The sequence below is a fragment of the Carassius auratus genome, chromosome 9 (genome assembly GCF_003368295.1).
Source record: "Carassius auratus strain Wakin chromosome 9, ASM336829v1, whole genome shotgun sequence".
In the NCBI taxonomy this organism is placed as follows: domain Eukaryota; kingdom Metazoa; phylum Chordata; class Actinopteri; order Cypriniformes; family Cyprinidae; genus Carassius; species Carassius auratus.
In genome coordinates, this window is record NC_039251.1 from 26128953 (window position 1) to 26144999 (window position 16047).

The following is a 16047-nucleotide window of genomic DNA, read 5'->3' on the forward strand; positions in this document are numbered from 1 at the left end:
CCAACAGATGTACCAGAAAACATCTGGGACACGTATGCATTTTTTTCCCTGATACTGGACAATCAGGATTTTTGCATGAGTTATTATTACAATTATTAATACATGTGAAAATTGAGGATTACATAAATATTGTGTAACATATAACATGACTCATTCTTAGTGGAAGTTATAATTAAGGGATGAAAAAAAACATTTCAAAAGAAAAATGCTACAAAAAGCATCACATTTTGTGAGAAAGTGTGACATGCCACAGAAGACATGCACTATTTTTTTAAATAAGCACCCCAAACTTAGTAAGAAACTTGGGTTCGATTTATCAAATATGATGCAGGAGGATGTTTTTCAAGAAAATGCAGTTTCACTCTTTCTACTTTCATATTTAATTCTTGCTTGTCATTTCTTTGTAAGTTTTTGGGGTGACATTTTCTAGCAATTTCCAAGTGTAAACGGTTTTTAAAGTACAGTAAAATAACTCAACATGAGGAGGTTTAAAGAATCCAGACCAGTGGTTTGGCTATGAAAAGCTGAAACCCCACATAATGTGGAAAAATACTAACGCTGCACATGTGTAAGCAGTTATATGTACAAGGAGACATGGTCTTTCTGCTAGTCGACTTGGTTTACAGTCATTTGCCAGCTGCAGTTTCCGTTGAGAACGTTTGCGTGGGCTTTCCTCGGGCTCTCTCCTCCTCTCTCCTCTCTGTGCATTCGCTTGCAGATCAACGGCGTTGCGCAAATCGACAGAGGAGACAAGAAATCATGGTTTCTGAAAAGTTTTACTTGCGCTTGCTCACCTTCGTGACCCTTTTGACAGTACTGGCACTCTCGGGTAATTTCTTCTCTCTTTTTACCCTCCTCGTCCTTTCTTGCACTTAGCAGCTCACTTTTTGTTTCTTTCAAAAATGCATGTTAAAAGTTTCTTGCACAGTCTAGTTTTGTCTGAAGCCTTCACCTCATATTGTAAGCAGAAGAGGTGGGAAAGGTCAGTAAAGGTACTGTGGGCAGACATTTCTATAATTGTTGTCTGTGGATGTGCACTTTAAAGACAAATTATTCTTTTTTTTATCATCAAGCAGCATGTTAAATGTGTGAACGGAGCTGTAAAAGCAGGACAGATGCAAAATGTATGAAAAATAAACAGTTCTGAAATCTCTTGCATATGCTTATGATCCCGCTCCCTTCCCCCCTGTCTGGTAGCGTCTGATTGAGTCAAACTTTCCACAGAGAGATTGAATGCATGAAAACTGTTCAGTTCTTGAATGAAGTCTTGAAAATACCAAACATAGCTGAATGTTATGAACTCGAAGGACATTCTTTTGTGAAGGTGCTTGCCTCTCTTACATCTTGATAAATATTTCTTTGTATTCTCTATGGTTTTGAGTAAATATGTTCACTGAGAGCCTAATAAACAAACACAATGTGATTACAGTAGAAAACCCCATGTTGAATCAGAATTTCTCTGTGGTCTGCATGACATGTCTGATGCTAAAAAGCAATGCAATAAACATGAACTAATCAACCCAAAATATACAGTAGACTATCACAAAACACTTTACAAAAATAATAATAATAATAATAATAATAAAAAAAATAATAATAATATTTGTATAAAATATAATCTTATGTGATGTGTCAACGCAGATAATTTTGGGAATGTTCTTTTCAATAATGTCATTGTAAATTATATGGTAATTCATTGTAGTAATTTGTAAAAAAAAAAAAAAAAAAAAACCTTGGGCCTACATTAAAAATGTATAAAATATATAAATCCTTCTAATTCAGTTTTTGATATTTTCTAGATGTCGCAAGTGAGAACACTCTGGAAAAACTCTTGATGAAAAAGGGTAATTTCTTTTGTCAAAATATTCACCAATTTAAGAACATGGAAGACTTTTCGATATAGCCTAAATGTTTTGAAAACATGTCTGAATATATTATGCAGTTTTGTTTAATTCTGCCAAAATCTTGTAAATTTAAAACATAAACGTATGTTTAAGTATCTTCTGAAAACTTGTTTTCCAATCGTCGCTCTAATCTAAAAATCCCCCTGGTGTACCCGGATGTTCCGTGAGCCCTACTTGCTGTGGTTGTCTTTGTCGCCCACTAGTGGACGGTGATGTAAAGCCAGCTGCAGCTGTGGCTGTGACTCCCTCCAGGGCCAAACAGTTCCTGGCCTCCCTTAAAAGACCCAAAAGGAACCTGTGGGACCGCAGCCGCCCTGATGTTCAGCAGTGGATCCAGCAGTTCATGTACATGGGCTATGATGAAGCAGTGAGTGCTTCTTGTCATTTCCTAAAAACGCCTGCAAGGGTGGGAACCAGGGGGAGCCCTACTGTAGTAACCAACATTATTATTTTTTTTAATATTATTACTGTTTCCAAAATTTGATTTACCAGCAGTCATATCACTTGACATTATAGCCTATATGGCACATTCAACAAAGTATCAAAAAGTACTGTGGTGTTTTGAACATGAACAATGTAAATATCATGCTATAGGTACCATGGTATTACCATTTGATGCCATCTCTGTATAATGGTACTCCCAAAAAATATCAAGCTTATTTCATTACAGAACCGCAGCTTCTATTCATTTATTTGTGTTTGTCTTATATAGAGACATATAATGTAAACAGGTACATTTTCAATATAAGGATGAATAACTCAATACTTTTGATACTCAATTAGGCTGGTTTTAATATTTGTAGTATTTAATATCTATTTAATATACTGAAATGTAACTAATATGCTATTTTAAGTTCAGTTGAACCAATTTCCATAAAGATATAGCTAATACAACACTGTCTCTGTACATTTCACCTGCGTGATTCTTGATGTTTGTGGTGTGTCAGTAAATGTTTTAGTGATGCGATATCTTGTTTCAGACTTCTGGGATTTATATTTCAGTTTGAACCGTTTTCCTCTCATTTCCTTCAGAGACTTGAAACGGATCTGGCCTACTGGATGGACTACTACCGCTCCAGTGACCAGGGTCGCCAGCATCACTATGATGAAAACTCTCCCATGGGGCCCCGCAGCGCCGGCTCTTACAGACACGGGGCTAATGTCAATTACGACTACTACTAAAACAACGAAGACAAAACCGCCCTGATTCAGCACACAGCGGCGCCAGCTTGCTTCTTCCTTCTGTACTGTGTGCTTCCTTTTGTAAATGAAAATCACGAAGGGAAAATGTCAATTTTTATAATTCACACATAAATGAAGAATGTCATCATTTATTTGAAAATGAAAAAAAAAATAACGGAAAAATATCATAAAATTTGCCTATAGAGTTGAGAACCACTGTCATATATCATATGATACCTTTTTGTGAAGAAAAGACTTTTAGAAATTCAGGTCATTAGCAATAATCTTGTCAAATCATATTTTGAGCTCGACAGCCCCAGTCTTCTTTCATATAAATGTCATTACACGCAAAGGAACAAGAATGATGTTATTCAAAAAAAAAATAATAATACAAAAAAAAAAAAAAGAATTCCTAAGGGGTTCGGAGTAAATGATCAGCGAATCATTTCTGGGTGAACTCGGTGTCTGTGTGCTGTTTTCAAAAGGCAGGAAAGAGTTACAATAAAAATCACATTTTCATATCATTCATGTTTGTTTGTTTGATTTTTGAAAGAAATTAATACTTTTATTCAGCAAGGATGCATTAAATTGATCAAAAGTCACATTTACAAATATATTTTTAACTATTTATAAAACGAAAAGAAATGTTGAGAAGTAAATCTCCATGTTAGAATGATTTCTGAAGGATCATGTGACACTGAGGAGTGATGCCGAAAATTCAGCTTCGCATCACAGGAATAAATGACACTTTAAAATGTGTTCACAGTTATTTTAAATTGTATTAACATTGCACAATATGATTGTTTTAATTTAAATTTTTATCAAATAAATGCACTGTCAACAAACCAAAAATGTCTGCCGACACAACACGGACAAAAATCAGTAGTGAACAGAGAAAAGAGATATAAATGGGAATGCAGAGAGAAAATAAAATTTGATAAATACACTAAAAATGTTAAATCACTTTTCATTAAGCAGAAGGGCAGAGAAAGTGAGATTAAAAACAGAATACAGTGAAAGTCACAGTAAATATTTTATTAAAATATTTTCACCTGAAGTCAATTATAGGTTCAAAGTTCTGTATGAAGTTTCACAAAGGTAACAGCAGATTTTGCCCAAAATCATCACAAAGTTTAAAGCAGAAAGAACATTTTCCAAAGCTTTTTTTTTTCATCCGTGTTCTCAAATTTCCTGCTCCAGACCAGACATTCGAGATCTTTAAATAGTTTGCAATCGCTAATTTCCATAATTTTCTACGCTAGCTTTGACGACGATAAAAAAATAGATCACATCAATTAAAACGGCACAGAATGTAAACACAACAAAAATGCACACGAAGATCTAAGCTTGCTTTAAATAACAGACAGACGACTGACAAACCAAAGTGCAAGGCAAAGTCTGTAAATCGGATATCTTTGAGGCACATTTGACTGAAAAACAAACTCTTTAGAGACAGCTCTCTGCCTGAGCTGCTTTTCAAAACATTTGGGTAAAACATCAGAAAAATTCCTCTTTTTTTTCTTCTCAAAAAGATGGATCTGAAAGCGGGAGGCGGGAAACCCACGCCATAAAATGGCTGCTGGACGTCTAAGGTCCTTCAGTATCCCAGCATCCCTGAGATCAACACAATTCATCAGTTGTGTCTGGGTCTTCCTTTTTTCATCCGCGCAGCTTTGGGTTTGGGTATATACTGATTGTTGGCTTGATGCTCCAGCTCTCGGCTGAAGTACTGGATGGTTTTATTCAAGCCTTCCTCCAGTGGCACCTGCAAACACACAAATCACATCTTATTAAACCGACTGCTCCGACTACAAATATGATCGGATCAACCATATTTGAGTGTACTCATTTACTATGTAAATGTGCCTACAGTTAGACCTATTAATATTCCTGATTATTAATATAAATCATTTATAATATTCAGAAAAATTCTATAATTCTTATTAATATTACTACTAGGAACAAATTTAATGTGGTAAATAAAAGTAAATCTTTTAAAAAAGATCTACATACACAAAGTTTTAGGTAAAACTGTCCTAATATTCATGATGCTCACCACAGGTTCCCAGCCCAGAAGCATTTTGGCCTTGCGGATATCTGGCCGTCTTCTCTGTGGATCATCCTGTGCTTCTGGAAGGAACTGAATATGACTGCGGCTCACTGAGGAGACAATCAGCGGCGTGAATTTATTCAGAGATTCTAAAACCTCATTTGCAATTTTATAAAGTTTCTACTTACCAACTAGACTCTTAATAAGCTGTGCAAACTCTAGTATAGTGTGTTCCTCTGGATTGCCCTAGAAGAGGAGAAGAGAGAAGAGAAGTGGAGAGGAGAGGAGAGGAGAGGAGAGGAGAGGAGAGGAGAAAAGAGAAGAGAAGAGAAGAGAAGAGAAGAGAAGAGAAGAGAAGAGAAGAGAAGAGAAGAGAGGAGAGGAGAGGAGAGGAGAGGAGAGGAGAGGAGAAGAGAGGAGAGGAGAAAAGAGAAGTGGAGAGGAGAAAAGTGGAGAGGAGAGGAGAAAAGAGAAGAGGAGAGGAAAGGAGAGGAGAAAAGAGAAGTAGAAAGGAGAGGAGAGGAGAAAAGAGAAGTAGAAAGGAGAGGAGAGGAGAAAAGAGAAGTAGAAAGGAGAGGAGAGGAGAAAAGAGAAGTGGAGAGGAGAGGAGAAAAGAGAAGTAGAAAGGAGAGGAGAGGAGAAAAGAGAAGTAGAGAGGAGAGGAGAAAAGAGAAGAAGAGAGGAGAGGAGAGGAGAAAAGAGAAGTAGAGAGGAGAGGAGAAAAGAGAAGAAGAGAGGAGAGGAGAAAAGAGAAGTAGAGAGGAGAGGAGAGGAGAGGAGAAAAGAGAAGTAGAGAGGAGAGGAGAAAAGAGAAGTAGAGAGGAGAGGAGAGGAGAGGAGAGGAGAAAAGAGAAGTAGAGAGGAGAGGAGAGGAGAAAAGAGAAGTAGAGAGGAGAGGAGAAAAGAGAAGTAGAGAGGAGAGGAAAGGAGAAAAGAGAAGTAGAAAGGAGAGGAGAAAAGAGAAGTAGAGAGGAGAGGAGAGGAGAAAAGAGAAGAAGAGAGGAGAGGAGAGGAGAAAAGAGAAGTAGAGAGGAGAGGAGAGGAGAAAAGAGAAGTAGAGAGGAGAGGAGAGGAGAAAAGAGAAGTAGAGAGGAGAGGAGAGGAGAAAAGAGAAGTAGAGAGAAGAGGAGAAAAGAGAAGTAGAGAGGAGAGGAGAAAAGAGAAGTAGAGAGGAGAGGAGAAAAGAGAAGAAGAGAGGAGAGGAGAGGAGAAAAGAGAAGTAGAGAGAAGAGGAGAAAAGAGAAGTAGAGAGGAGAGGAGAAAAGAGAAGTAGAGAGGAGAGGAGAGGAGAAAAGAGAAGTAGAGAGGAGAGGAGAAAAGAGAAGAGGAGAAAAGAGAAGGAGAGGAGAAAAGAGGAGAGGAGAGGAGAAAAGAGAAGAGGAGAAAAGAGAAGGAGAGGAGAAAAGAGGAGAGGAGAGGAGAGGAGAAAAGAGAAGAGGAGAAAAGAGGAGAGGAGAAAAGAGAAGGAGAGGAGAAAAGAGGAGAGGAGAGGAGAAAAGAGAAGAGGAGAAAAGAGGAGAGGAGAGAAGAGAAGAGAGGAGAGGAGAGGAGAAGAGAGGAGAAAAGAGGAGAGGAGAAAAGAGGAGAGGAGAGGAGAAAAGAGAAGAGGAGAAAAGAGGAGAGGAGAGAAGAGAAGAGAAGAGAGGAGAGGAGAGGAGAGGAGAAGAGAGGAGAAAAGAGGAGAGGAGAGGAGAAAAGAGAAGTGGAGAGGAGAAAAGTGGAGAGGAGAGGAGAAAAGAAAAGAGAAGAGGAGAGGAAAGGAGAGGAGAAAAGAGAAGTAGAGAGGAGAGGAGAAAAGAGAAGTAGAGAGGAGAGGAGAAAAGAGAAGAAGAGAGGAGAGGAGAGGAGAAAAGAGAAGTAGAGAGGAGAGGAGAAAAGAGAAGTAGAGAGGAGAGGAGAGGAGAAAAGAGAAGTAGAGAGGAGAGGAGAGGAGAAAAGAGAAGTAGAAAGGAGAGGAGAAAAGAGAAGTAGAGAGGAGAGGAGAAAAGAGAAGTAGAGAGGAGAGGAGAGGAGAAAAGAGAAGTAGAGAGGAGAGGAGAGGAGAAAAGAGAAGAGGAGAAAAGAGAAGGAGAGGAGAAAAGAGGAGAAAAGAGAAGAGGAGAAAAGAGAAGGAGAGGAGAAAAGAGGAGAGGAGAGGAGAAAAGAGAAGGAGAGGAGAAAAGAGGAGAGGAGAGGAGAAAAGAGAAGAGGAGAAAAGAGGAGAGATTTAGATTTATAATAGTTATCCAGTTCATATAGCATAAATGTACTTGTGTAAACATGACAAACATATTTTCATGTAATCAAATGATCAAATTGCCTGTGTGTGCGTTTTGTTTAATATTAATTACTATAACAACGGTCAATAGTATAGCTGTGAAGTAACACTATTAAAAACTGTATATAAAACTAATTATATATATATATATATATATATATATATATATATATATATATATATATATATATATATATATAGCTATAACTAGCTGAAGTTGAAGTTAATTATTTGAAAGTTATGTTAACTACAATAAACCTGTACTGATGCCTCAGTTAGGAAGTTTTTCCTTCTCAGTTTCTAAGAAAATGATAACTAGACATTCCACCTTAAAGTACAACTGAAAACCAGGCCTAAACCCCAAATTACTGAATTGTTTCTATTTATCATATATTAACAGTTTATTTTATACATATACAGTGTACTATAACAACTCACTGTGTGAATAATGCCTGAAGGCAAATGCTAAACTCACCAGGTTCACTGGACTACTGATGTTACTGTTCATCAGGGACACCAGGCCATTCACCAGATCACTGGGGAAAACAGAAACAACTAAACCAGAGTATGTGACATCAGGACGAAGCACAGGGAAAGAACAATGCAGATGTTATGACTATCTGAAGTGACGAGCAAATTAATGAAATGGAAATAAAATGATAAACTATTTAAACTCATTATTCAATATAAGCTTTTGGCAATCTGCAAATCTGGTTGTATGAATGAGTCACAGTTGATTTTCTCTTCAGGGGGTTCAGACACACATATGTGAATTCCTTCAGTGTGTGTGGGCATGAACACAGCGGGGCAGCAGAGATCTCACTAACACACCAGCGCAGCCATTTAAAGCTTCAGATTCAACAACAGATTTTCAATTCAATGTAAGATTTTCAGCACACATCCAGTCCATTCAGTCTAATGCAGTGCAGGTCAAGTGTAAATCATGATGCTTAAGAGCTTTTAAACTAAGCACTTGACCTTGTATTACTGTGCAATCTCACTGGCCCAAGATGCCACTCGTTGTAACTGTATGGATTGTCAAAAATCTTTTGATTAGTCATTATTGTGTCAAGTGAAACAGTTTTGCTGCTTGACACAGTAATGGTTCAGCGTAGACAAATGGTTTGTTGTAAAAATAACTAGTTACTTACAAATAATAGTTTTGGATCGGTCTATAATCGTTCCTACATTATTTAAATAATTTCAGCTGTTTCCTTTCTTTTTTTGTCTTTTAGACTAAATGTAGACATCCTTTATGTAAAATATCTTAGTCAGGACAGTACTAAATAAAAAAATAACATGCTTTTGAAGATCTCTTATTTTGTTAAAATTACATTTTCTCAGATTCTGCAAGGGGTTCACAATCTTTCAAGTGGCAATGTATACGTGTGTGTGTGTGTGTGTGTGTGTGTACATATATATATATTTATGCATGCATGCATGCGTGTGTGCATGTGTGGTGTACGTACAGTGCCGTGAAAAGATTTTTGTCCCCTTCCAGTTTTTTTTTTTTAAGATTCAGATCAATCAAATTTTTATATTATACAAATATTATGCAAGTAAATACAAAATACAGTTTTAAAATGATTATTTAAGGGAAAAAAGGATTGTTCAAAGGATGAGAGTCATCATTTAGAATTGAGTTAGTCATCCGCTGTAACTGTCTGGTATACAATATACTGGTGAATTAAACCCTTCCGGTGCAACCTGGCTGCTGATCTGTATATTCTGAAGGCTGTTATAGTTTTCAAACTAGCACAGACTGAGCCAAGATTATTTGCTGCCATTTTATTCTCCAATTCAGATTTGTAAGTCTGTTTTGCTTTTTGAATTTCTATTTTAAGTTCCTCAGTGGCTATATGCAGATCAGAGGGTACTCCCGGTTTCTTTTTCTGTATGCTGAAATTAACAGATTTGATAACCCATGGCTTCTTATTAGGGTAAACCTTAACAGGTTTACAGGGAATAATCATATTTCTACAGAAAGCAAAATATATGAGTATGTTACATCAGCAAAGTGATCCGAATCATCACCACAGGATTGTAGAAGCATGTTCTAATAAAGCATTCCTGCAGGCAGAGCACTGATTCTGCATCCCAGACTTTAATGTCCTTTATCTGCACCTTTTCTCTCCTCAAAAAGGTTTTGTATGTGGGCAATAGATGCACACGATTATGATCTGCAGAGTCCAGTACAAAATCTTACATTTGCCCAAAAATATCTGGATTATCCCCAAGACCTTTGGGCAAATATTCTGTGGACTGATGCAACTAAAGTTTAACTTTTTGATTTCTGCACTCTCTCAGAAAATCCTGAAGGAGAATGTCTGGCTGTCAGTTTGTGACCTCAAGCTCAAGAGCACTTTATGCAGCAGGACAATGATCCCCAACACAACAGCAAGTCCACCTCTGAACAGGTCAAGAAAAACTAAATTAAGGTTTTGAAGTCCAGACTTAAATCCGATTGAGAAGCTGTGGCATGACCTTAAACAGTCCTTTCATGCTCGAAAACCCTCCAATGTGGCTCAATTAAAACAATTCTGCAAAGAAGAGTGGGACAAAATTCCTCCACGGCGATGTGAAAGACTCATTGCCAGTTATCACATTACATCATCACATTTGATTGGAAAGCATTACAATCAAATGATATTCAAATATTTCTTTATATTTCTTAACATCTTTCTCCATCATGTGTGTTTAACAATTAATAAAGGTCTAAAAAAGTGAACGCCTGACATGAATTTATAAAAGAGAGCAGAGAGCTGAGTGCTGCCACGTAGAGATTCATATTGTGCAAGGCAGTTATTAATTTATTATTATATAGGGCAGTATAATGTGAATAGCATTATGTGCAGATAAAACTGTGCTCCATAAAGAACATTCTCTTATCAGGTCTCTTCTCAAGCTGTGTGCTTTACACTCTTGCATGAAGCATGGAGGGGGTTGACAGAAACAGTCATGTTAAGTCAAATATCACCATTACTTTTACTTGCGGTTAGTGGTTTTTCAAAGTGTGAACATTGCTTGCACATTTGCGCTTCATACATGAATTAGACCTGTGGCTTAATTAAGAAAAGGTTTTCTGATGAGGTATTGTTATTCTCAGTCATCAGTGTCAAAATTTTAGACTGGCAAATAACAAAATGGGTGAAAAAAAATCCCCACAGTTTTACAATAAAAGAAGGGCTTGAGCAGCAAAGTTTGAAATGGGGATTCTCCTGTTCCCATCCAATGCAGAAACTACAGTTTCACACTTCAGAAGATCTAACAGCTGGATTCTCCAAGTTTGCCAGGTTTGTAAAATGATATGCAAGAGTTGTTGAGATGATATAGATGTGTGTTTGCTGAATGATAAAGGTATATGGCAAAGTATTTAGCATCTGTCTTTGTATTGCTAATAATAGAAAGGCAAACACTTAAAAAAGAGAGAATTTACTCAAAGTCATAAGAATGGTTCACCCAATAATTATAATTATTAACTTTTTGTGTTCCATGTTTAAAAACAAACAAACAACCAGTTTAGAATAACATGAGGGAATAAATAAGAACAGTTTTTTCATTTTTGGGGTGAACTATTTCTTTTCGATGTGCGCCAAACATGAGCCACAAGAGTTGACTTTAATCTGTCAATACAGCTGGAATGATAGATGAGAATTGGTCTCTTTCCCTTTAATAACACCATGAGATCAATCATACCGGTCCATCTACTCTTCACTGAGTGTACACTGCTTATTTGAGATAACGCCACCATATATATATTTACGATGAAACCGATCAGAGCTGCGGTGTTATCTCCTTGAGCGGTGTGGGCTCTGACCCTGAGAGGGATATCAGGGCTTGTGGAAATCAAGTTTTCAAACAAGTGCCATGTTTATGTATGAGTTCACTTTACCTATGATCATCTCATCCTTTCTTTCGTGTGATGTTTGACTGATGTCTTTTCCTCCAGACCATATGCATATATATAGTTAACTTTTGATATTAAAACTAGCAACAACAATTGTGCAATTACACGGGTATTGATGTCAGCTAATGGAATTTGGTATTGTGACAACCTTACTAGTAAGTATATAAGAGCAGCTCAGGCTGCATCTTTCTTTCTTTACATATGGACAATAATGCCATTAAAATTGATAAAACAGGCAGTGAAATCTCTTAAACCACAAAGGAGAAAAAAGCTGATTTTAAGAAGACTTAGATAAGTGAGAAACATCACAGATAAGATGGCCAAGATGGTATGGGGTTAGGGTACCATGTTTGTGGACAGTGAGTGACACTACATGCTGCTTGTATGGGACACCTTCAGTATGTTAATTTGGTGCTACTGTCTTGTTTTAAATGTGATACAACAACTTTCTAATCTGGTTTGTTTGGCTAATCCTGCTCTTATCTACTGCCCGTCATGATCTCTTCCATCTCTTCTGATCTTACTATGCTCTTCTTTTAAAGGTCAAGGTTCTGCTGTCCGAAAGACCTATCTGCATACAATGCTAAAAACAATTTAAATGCAAAATGTCAGACATTATCTGAATGACAATTTGTTTAAATTCAGAATCAATATTTGCTAAGGCAAATATTTAAAAGTTCAAAATTGAAAGTCAAGGTTAAACAATTTCTTTATTTATTTAGATAAGTGCATCAGAACGAGTCAATCTTTCGCTCGTTATCTGGCTCGGCTCGGTGTTCATCTTCACTTCTCTCTTCACAGCAGTTCAGTCAGTGTACTGTTTGAGTAAATGAATTACTCCGGGATATTGGTTTGTTTTAGTGTTTGGTGTCAGCCACATTAAACAAGTTAACAGCTTAAGTCATTTGTGGATAAATGCGTATTGGAGACGCGAACCATTTTAAACGATTCAGTTCGATTTGGTCAACTGGTTCAAGAAGATCCGGGTTACATCGAATGATTCTTTAAAATATCTTAAAAGGTCTTAAGGGTATGGAACGACATGAGGATGAGGGCTTATTTCAATTAGTCAGACTTATTTTGAACCAGATCAACTGATGATTAAGTCAGACTGAAATAAGCTTGGCTTATTTGGTTAACTTGTTTTATAAAAACGGGTCCCTGGTAGTAGGTGTTCCCCGTGTAATGTTGACATTTATGTTGACCTGCAAAACTTTGGCAATATTTCATAAATGTCGAGTAAAAAAAAGTATTGTGAAATGGAATTTTCCTCTTAGGATAAGTCATGGCAATGGATTTGAATGGATTTTGGATTTTCTTGGCGGTTATAGTACATTGAGGAATGATCATATTAAGGGTAATGGAAATGTGCATGTTGATCTGATAGTTTAACTACAGGAACATTTTTCTCAAAAAAAAAAAAAAAAAATCTTAAAGAGCCACACAGATGGGAAATCAAAAATTACCTGGATTACAGTGTATGATGTAGCTGTCCATCAGTGTAAACAATGTGCAAAGTAATTAAACCAAAAAGTACACGATTTATAAAGTTATTGGCTTCTAAAGTAAGGAGTCGACTCTGAATCGCTGAAACGAGTCGTTATAGATTTCAAATCTTTTGCCCATCTCTATGCACGTCACTAGGAACACTTTGCATAATAATCTCCGCCTACCGTCTTGGGAGAAACGGAACTCTGACCTGCCCCACCCCCCACACAGACGCTCAGGTTGGTGTGATAGCATCATGTCGAGGAGACAGTGTGTTTTTAATTGTAAAGGCAAGTCTGTTTTATTTTCACTGCCAAAGAATGAAGATCAGAAGAACAGAATTAATTTTTACCACAATACCAGAGCAGTACAACAAATCCCTTTTGTATGTGTGCTGTCTGCAGCCTTTGACTGCGCTGATTTACAAACACGTCATTAAAATGAAGTGTAACTCCGTGAATACTCAACGAAGAGACATGAGAGAAATTTCTATAGAAAGCTTGAAATGTCTACTTTAAAACTAAACAAGTGCTGAAGATATTCTGTCATAAAGTAATCCATATGAAAACAACGTGATGTCCGTTTTTCACTTCTCCCTTCTTATGTGACCGCGCCCCCGCGCTGAACCCGCTATTCAGATTCTGAAGAACTGAAGTGCGCGGCTTGAATACACCCACACAGAAGAAAAAGCAGCGAGACTGTTCAAGTTTTTTATTTTACTGTTTGCTTCGCGGTGAGAGGAATAAGACATAAATCACCCCAAACAGATGCTAACGCATTGTTTACCGTGGAGGTGTGTGCGAAACAACCAATCAAAACTGACTATGTCAGTTGACCAATCAGAACACAGTATGCTACCGAAAGGTGGGGTTTAAGGAAACTGAATCTTTTGAACAGCTTCGCGCGAACCGTTTGGGGATCTCTGAGAATTGAGGTAATTTTAAAATGATATTTTGACAAAATTACAATGTTTTTCAACCTTGGATGGATTTAAACCTGTTGTACAGGATTTATAAACCGTGATAAGAAGCTTAGAATTTTCATCTCACTGGCTCTTTAAACTGTTAAAAAGACTCCTGATTTTTTGTATACATATTTAAAGGTTGTATAAAGGAAAAGTTTCCTCTAAATTTCAAATGCACCCTATTTTGAGTGGTAATGTTGCAAAGCCATGAACTGTACCTGTGGAGTTACAAGTATGTACTTACCCTACATTCCCCTCTGAATTATGCTGTTTGAATGTACCCGAATTAGGAGTTTAATGAACTCCCCAGTGTTATCAATGCCAAAAACACTTCCTTCAGTGGGGTGGCCAATAGTTCATTTATGAACAGATAGTTAAAAGCTGAGCAGAGCCTTCAGACACTCAGTCAATGTCTGTCAGTTAAGACTGTGGTCTATAGAAAATTCTGTGGTCAATCCCGTGTGTTATATTACACAGTCCTCCTAATTAAGTGAACTTTGCTCAACCAGGAGAATGTTTGTTCTACTGAGATACTGAGACATCAAATAAGCCATGATGGCTCTGATCTCTTACCCCACAGGAGTGTTGGGTTTTCTAAAGATGGAGCCAAAGCAGCCATATACCTCTAGATGAAACTGGCTTCATTAAATTATACTCAAAATATCACATACAAACAGCGCTATAATATATTTAGAGAATATTTCTGCCATCCTGTTCCCTGTAGGTGGACAAATTATTAAATTCATGTGATGGTCAAATCCAATAGGCAATTACAAAATTCCTGACACAAAAAAATGAAGGCCACACAAAATTAGAAATGCAGTACATTTAAAACTTTAAAGGTGTGTACAGCTATATGCAAGTACATATATACAGGTGCATCTCAAAAAATTAGAATATCATGGAAAAGTTCTTTATTTTTTTGTAATTTAATTAAAAAAAGAAAACGTTCTTATATTCTAGATTCATTGCACATAAACTGAAATATTTCAAGAGTTTTCCTTTAATTCTGATGGTTATGACTTACAGCTTAGAACATTTTTAAATTCAGCATCTCAAAAAATTTGAATATTTTCTCAAAGAAAAAAAAAAAGATTTACAAAACAGAAATGATCTCTAAAGCAGGTTTAGTTACACACTCAGTACTTGGTTGGGGCTCCTTTTGCACAATTTACTGCTTCAATGCGGTGTGGCATGGAGGCAATCAGCCTGTGGTACTGCTAAGGCGTTATTGAAGCCCAGGTTGTTTTGACAGTGGCCTTTAACTCCTTTGTATTGTCAGATGTTATTTATATTCTTCTTCACAATACCCCATATGTTCTCTGTAAGGTTCAGGTCAGGCATGTTGGATGGCCAATCAAGCACCATAATATCATGGTCAGCATACCACTTGGAAGTGGTTTTGGCACTGTGGGCAGGTGATAAAGTCCAGCTGCAAAAGAAAATCAGCATCTTCATAAAGCTTGTTAGCAGATGGAAGCATAAAGTGCTCCAAAATCTCCAGGTACTGTAGATGGCTGCATTGACTTTGGACTTGATAAAACACAATGGAGCAACATCACGACACCCCAAGTCATCTTTGACTTCAGAAATTTCACACTGGACCGTGTATTCTGTGCCTCTCCAGTCTTCCTCCAGACTCCAGAAATTGATTTCCAAATGAAATGCTAAATTTACTTTCATCTGAAAAGAGGACTGTCGACCACTGAGCAACAGTCCAGTTCTTTTTCTCCTTACCCAGGTGAAATGCTTCTGACGTTTTTTTCTGGTTCAGGAGTGGCTTGATTCTAGTAATGTGACAGCTGTAGCCCTTTTCCTGAAGTGGTCTGAGTGTGGAGACTCTTGATGCACTGACTCCGGCTTTAGTCCACTCCTTGTGAAACTCTCCCAAGTTTTTGAATCGCCATTTCCTGACAATCTTCCCAAGGCTGTTGTGATCCTTGTTACTTGTGCACCTTTTCCTACCACACTTTTTCCTTCCAGTCAACTTTCTATGAATATATTTTGATACAGCACTCTGTGAACAGCCAGCCCTTTCAGGAATGACCTTCTGTGGCTTACCCTCCTTGTGGAGGGTGTTGATGATTGTCTTCTGAACAACTGTCAATTCAGTAGTCTTTCCAATACTTGTGGTTGCATGTTCTAAACTACCCCAAGAGGTACCCAGTATTTATATTCAAAATTAATCAAAATAATCAAGCTCAAAACTGAATATACTTTTTTTTACAACTCAAAATATTTCTGTTTGTGTGCAATGAATCTAGAAGAAGAAAGTTTGCTTTTTATATTTAAATT

At 37.2% G+C, this 16047-nt stretch overlaps 2 protein-coding genes across 2 annotated transcripts in view; one reads left to right on the forward strand and one right to left on the reverse strand.

Moving 5' to 3' along the window:
* The first annotated feature begins 582 nt into the window (after window positions 1–582).
* Window positions 583–3610, forward strand: ecrg4a (ECRG4 augurin precursor a). The gene is made up of 4 exons (XM_026272321.1): window positions 583–829; window positions 1800–1844; window positions 2108–2271; window positions 2937–3610. Exons 1-4 carry the CDS (start codon window positions 595–597, stop codon window positions 3084–3086), a joined length of 594 nt encoding a protein of 197 aa, XP_026128106.1. The 5' UTR covers window positions 583–594; the 3' UTR covers window positions 3087–3610.
* A 485-nt stretch (window positions 3611–4095) lies between these two features.
* Window positions 4096–16047, reverse strand: part of uxs1 (UDP-glucuronate decarboxylase 1) — a 53364-nt gene continuing 41412 nt past the window's right edge. The window contains exons 12-15 of the mRNA XM_026272322.1: window positions 7869–7929; window positions 5325–5382; window positions 5143–5246; window positions 4096–4851 (exon numbers count right to left, since the gene is read on the reverse strand). Of these exons, the coding sequence (XP_026128107.1) occupies window positions 4720–4851; window positions 5143–5246; window positions 5325–5382; window positions 7869–7929 (355 nt within the window). The 3' untranslated portion in view covers window positions 4096–4719. The remainder of the gene's footprint in view (window positions 4852–5142; window positions 5247–5324; window positions 5383–7868; window positions 7930–16047) is intronic.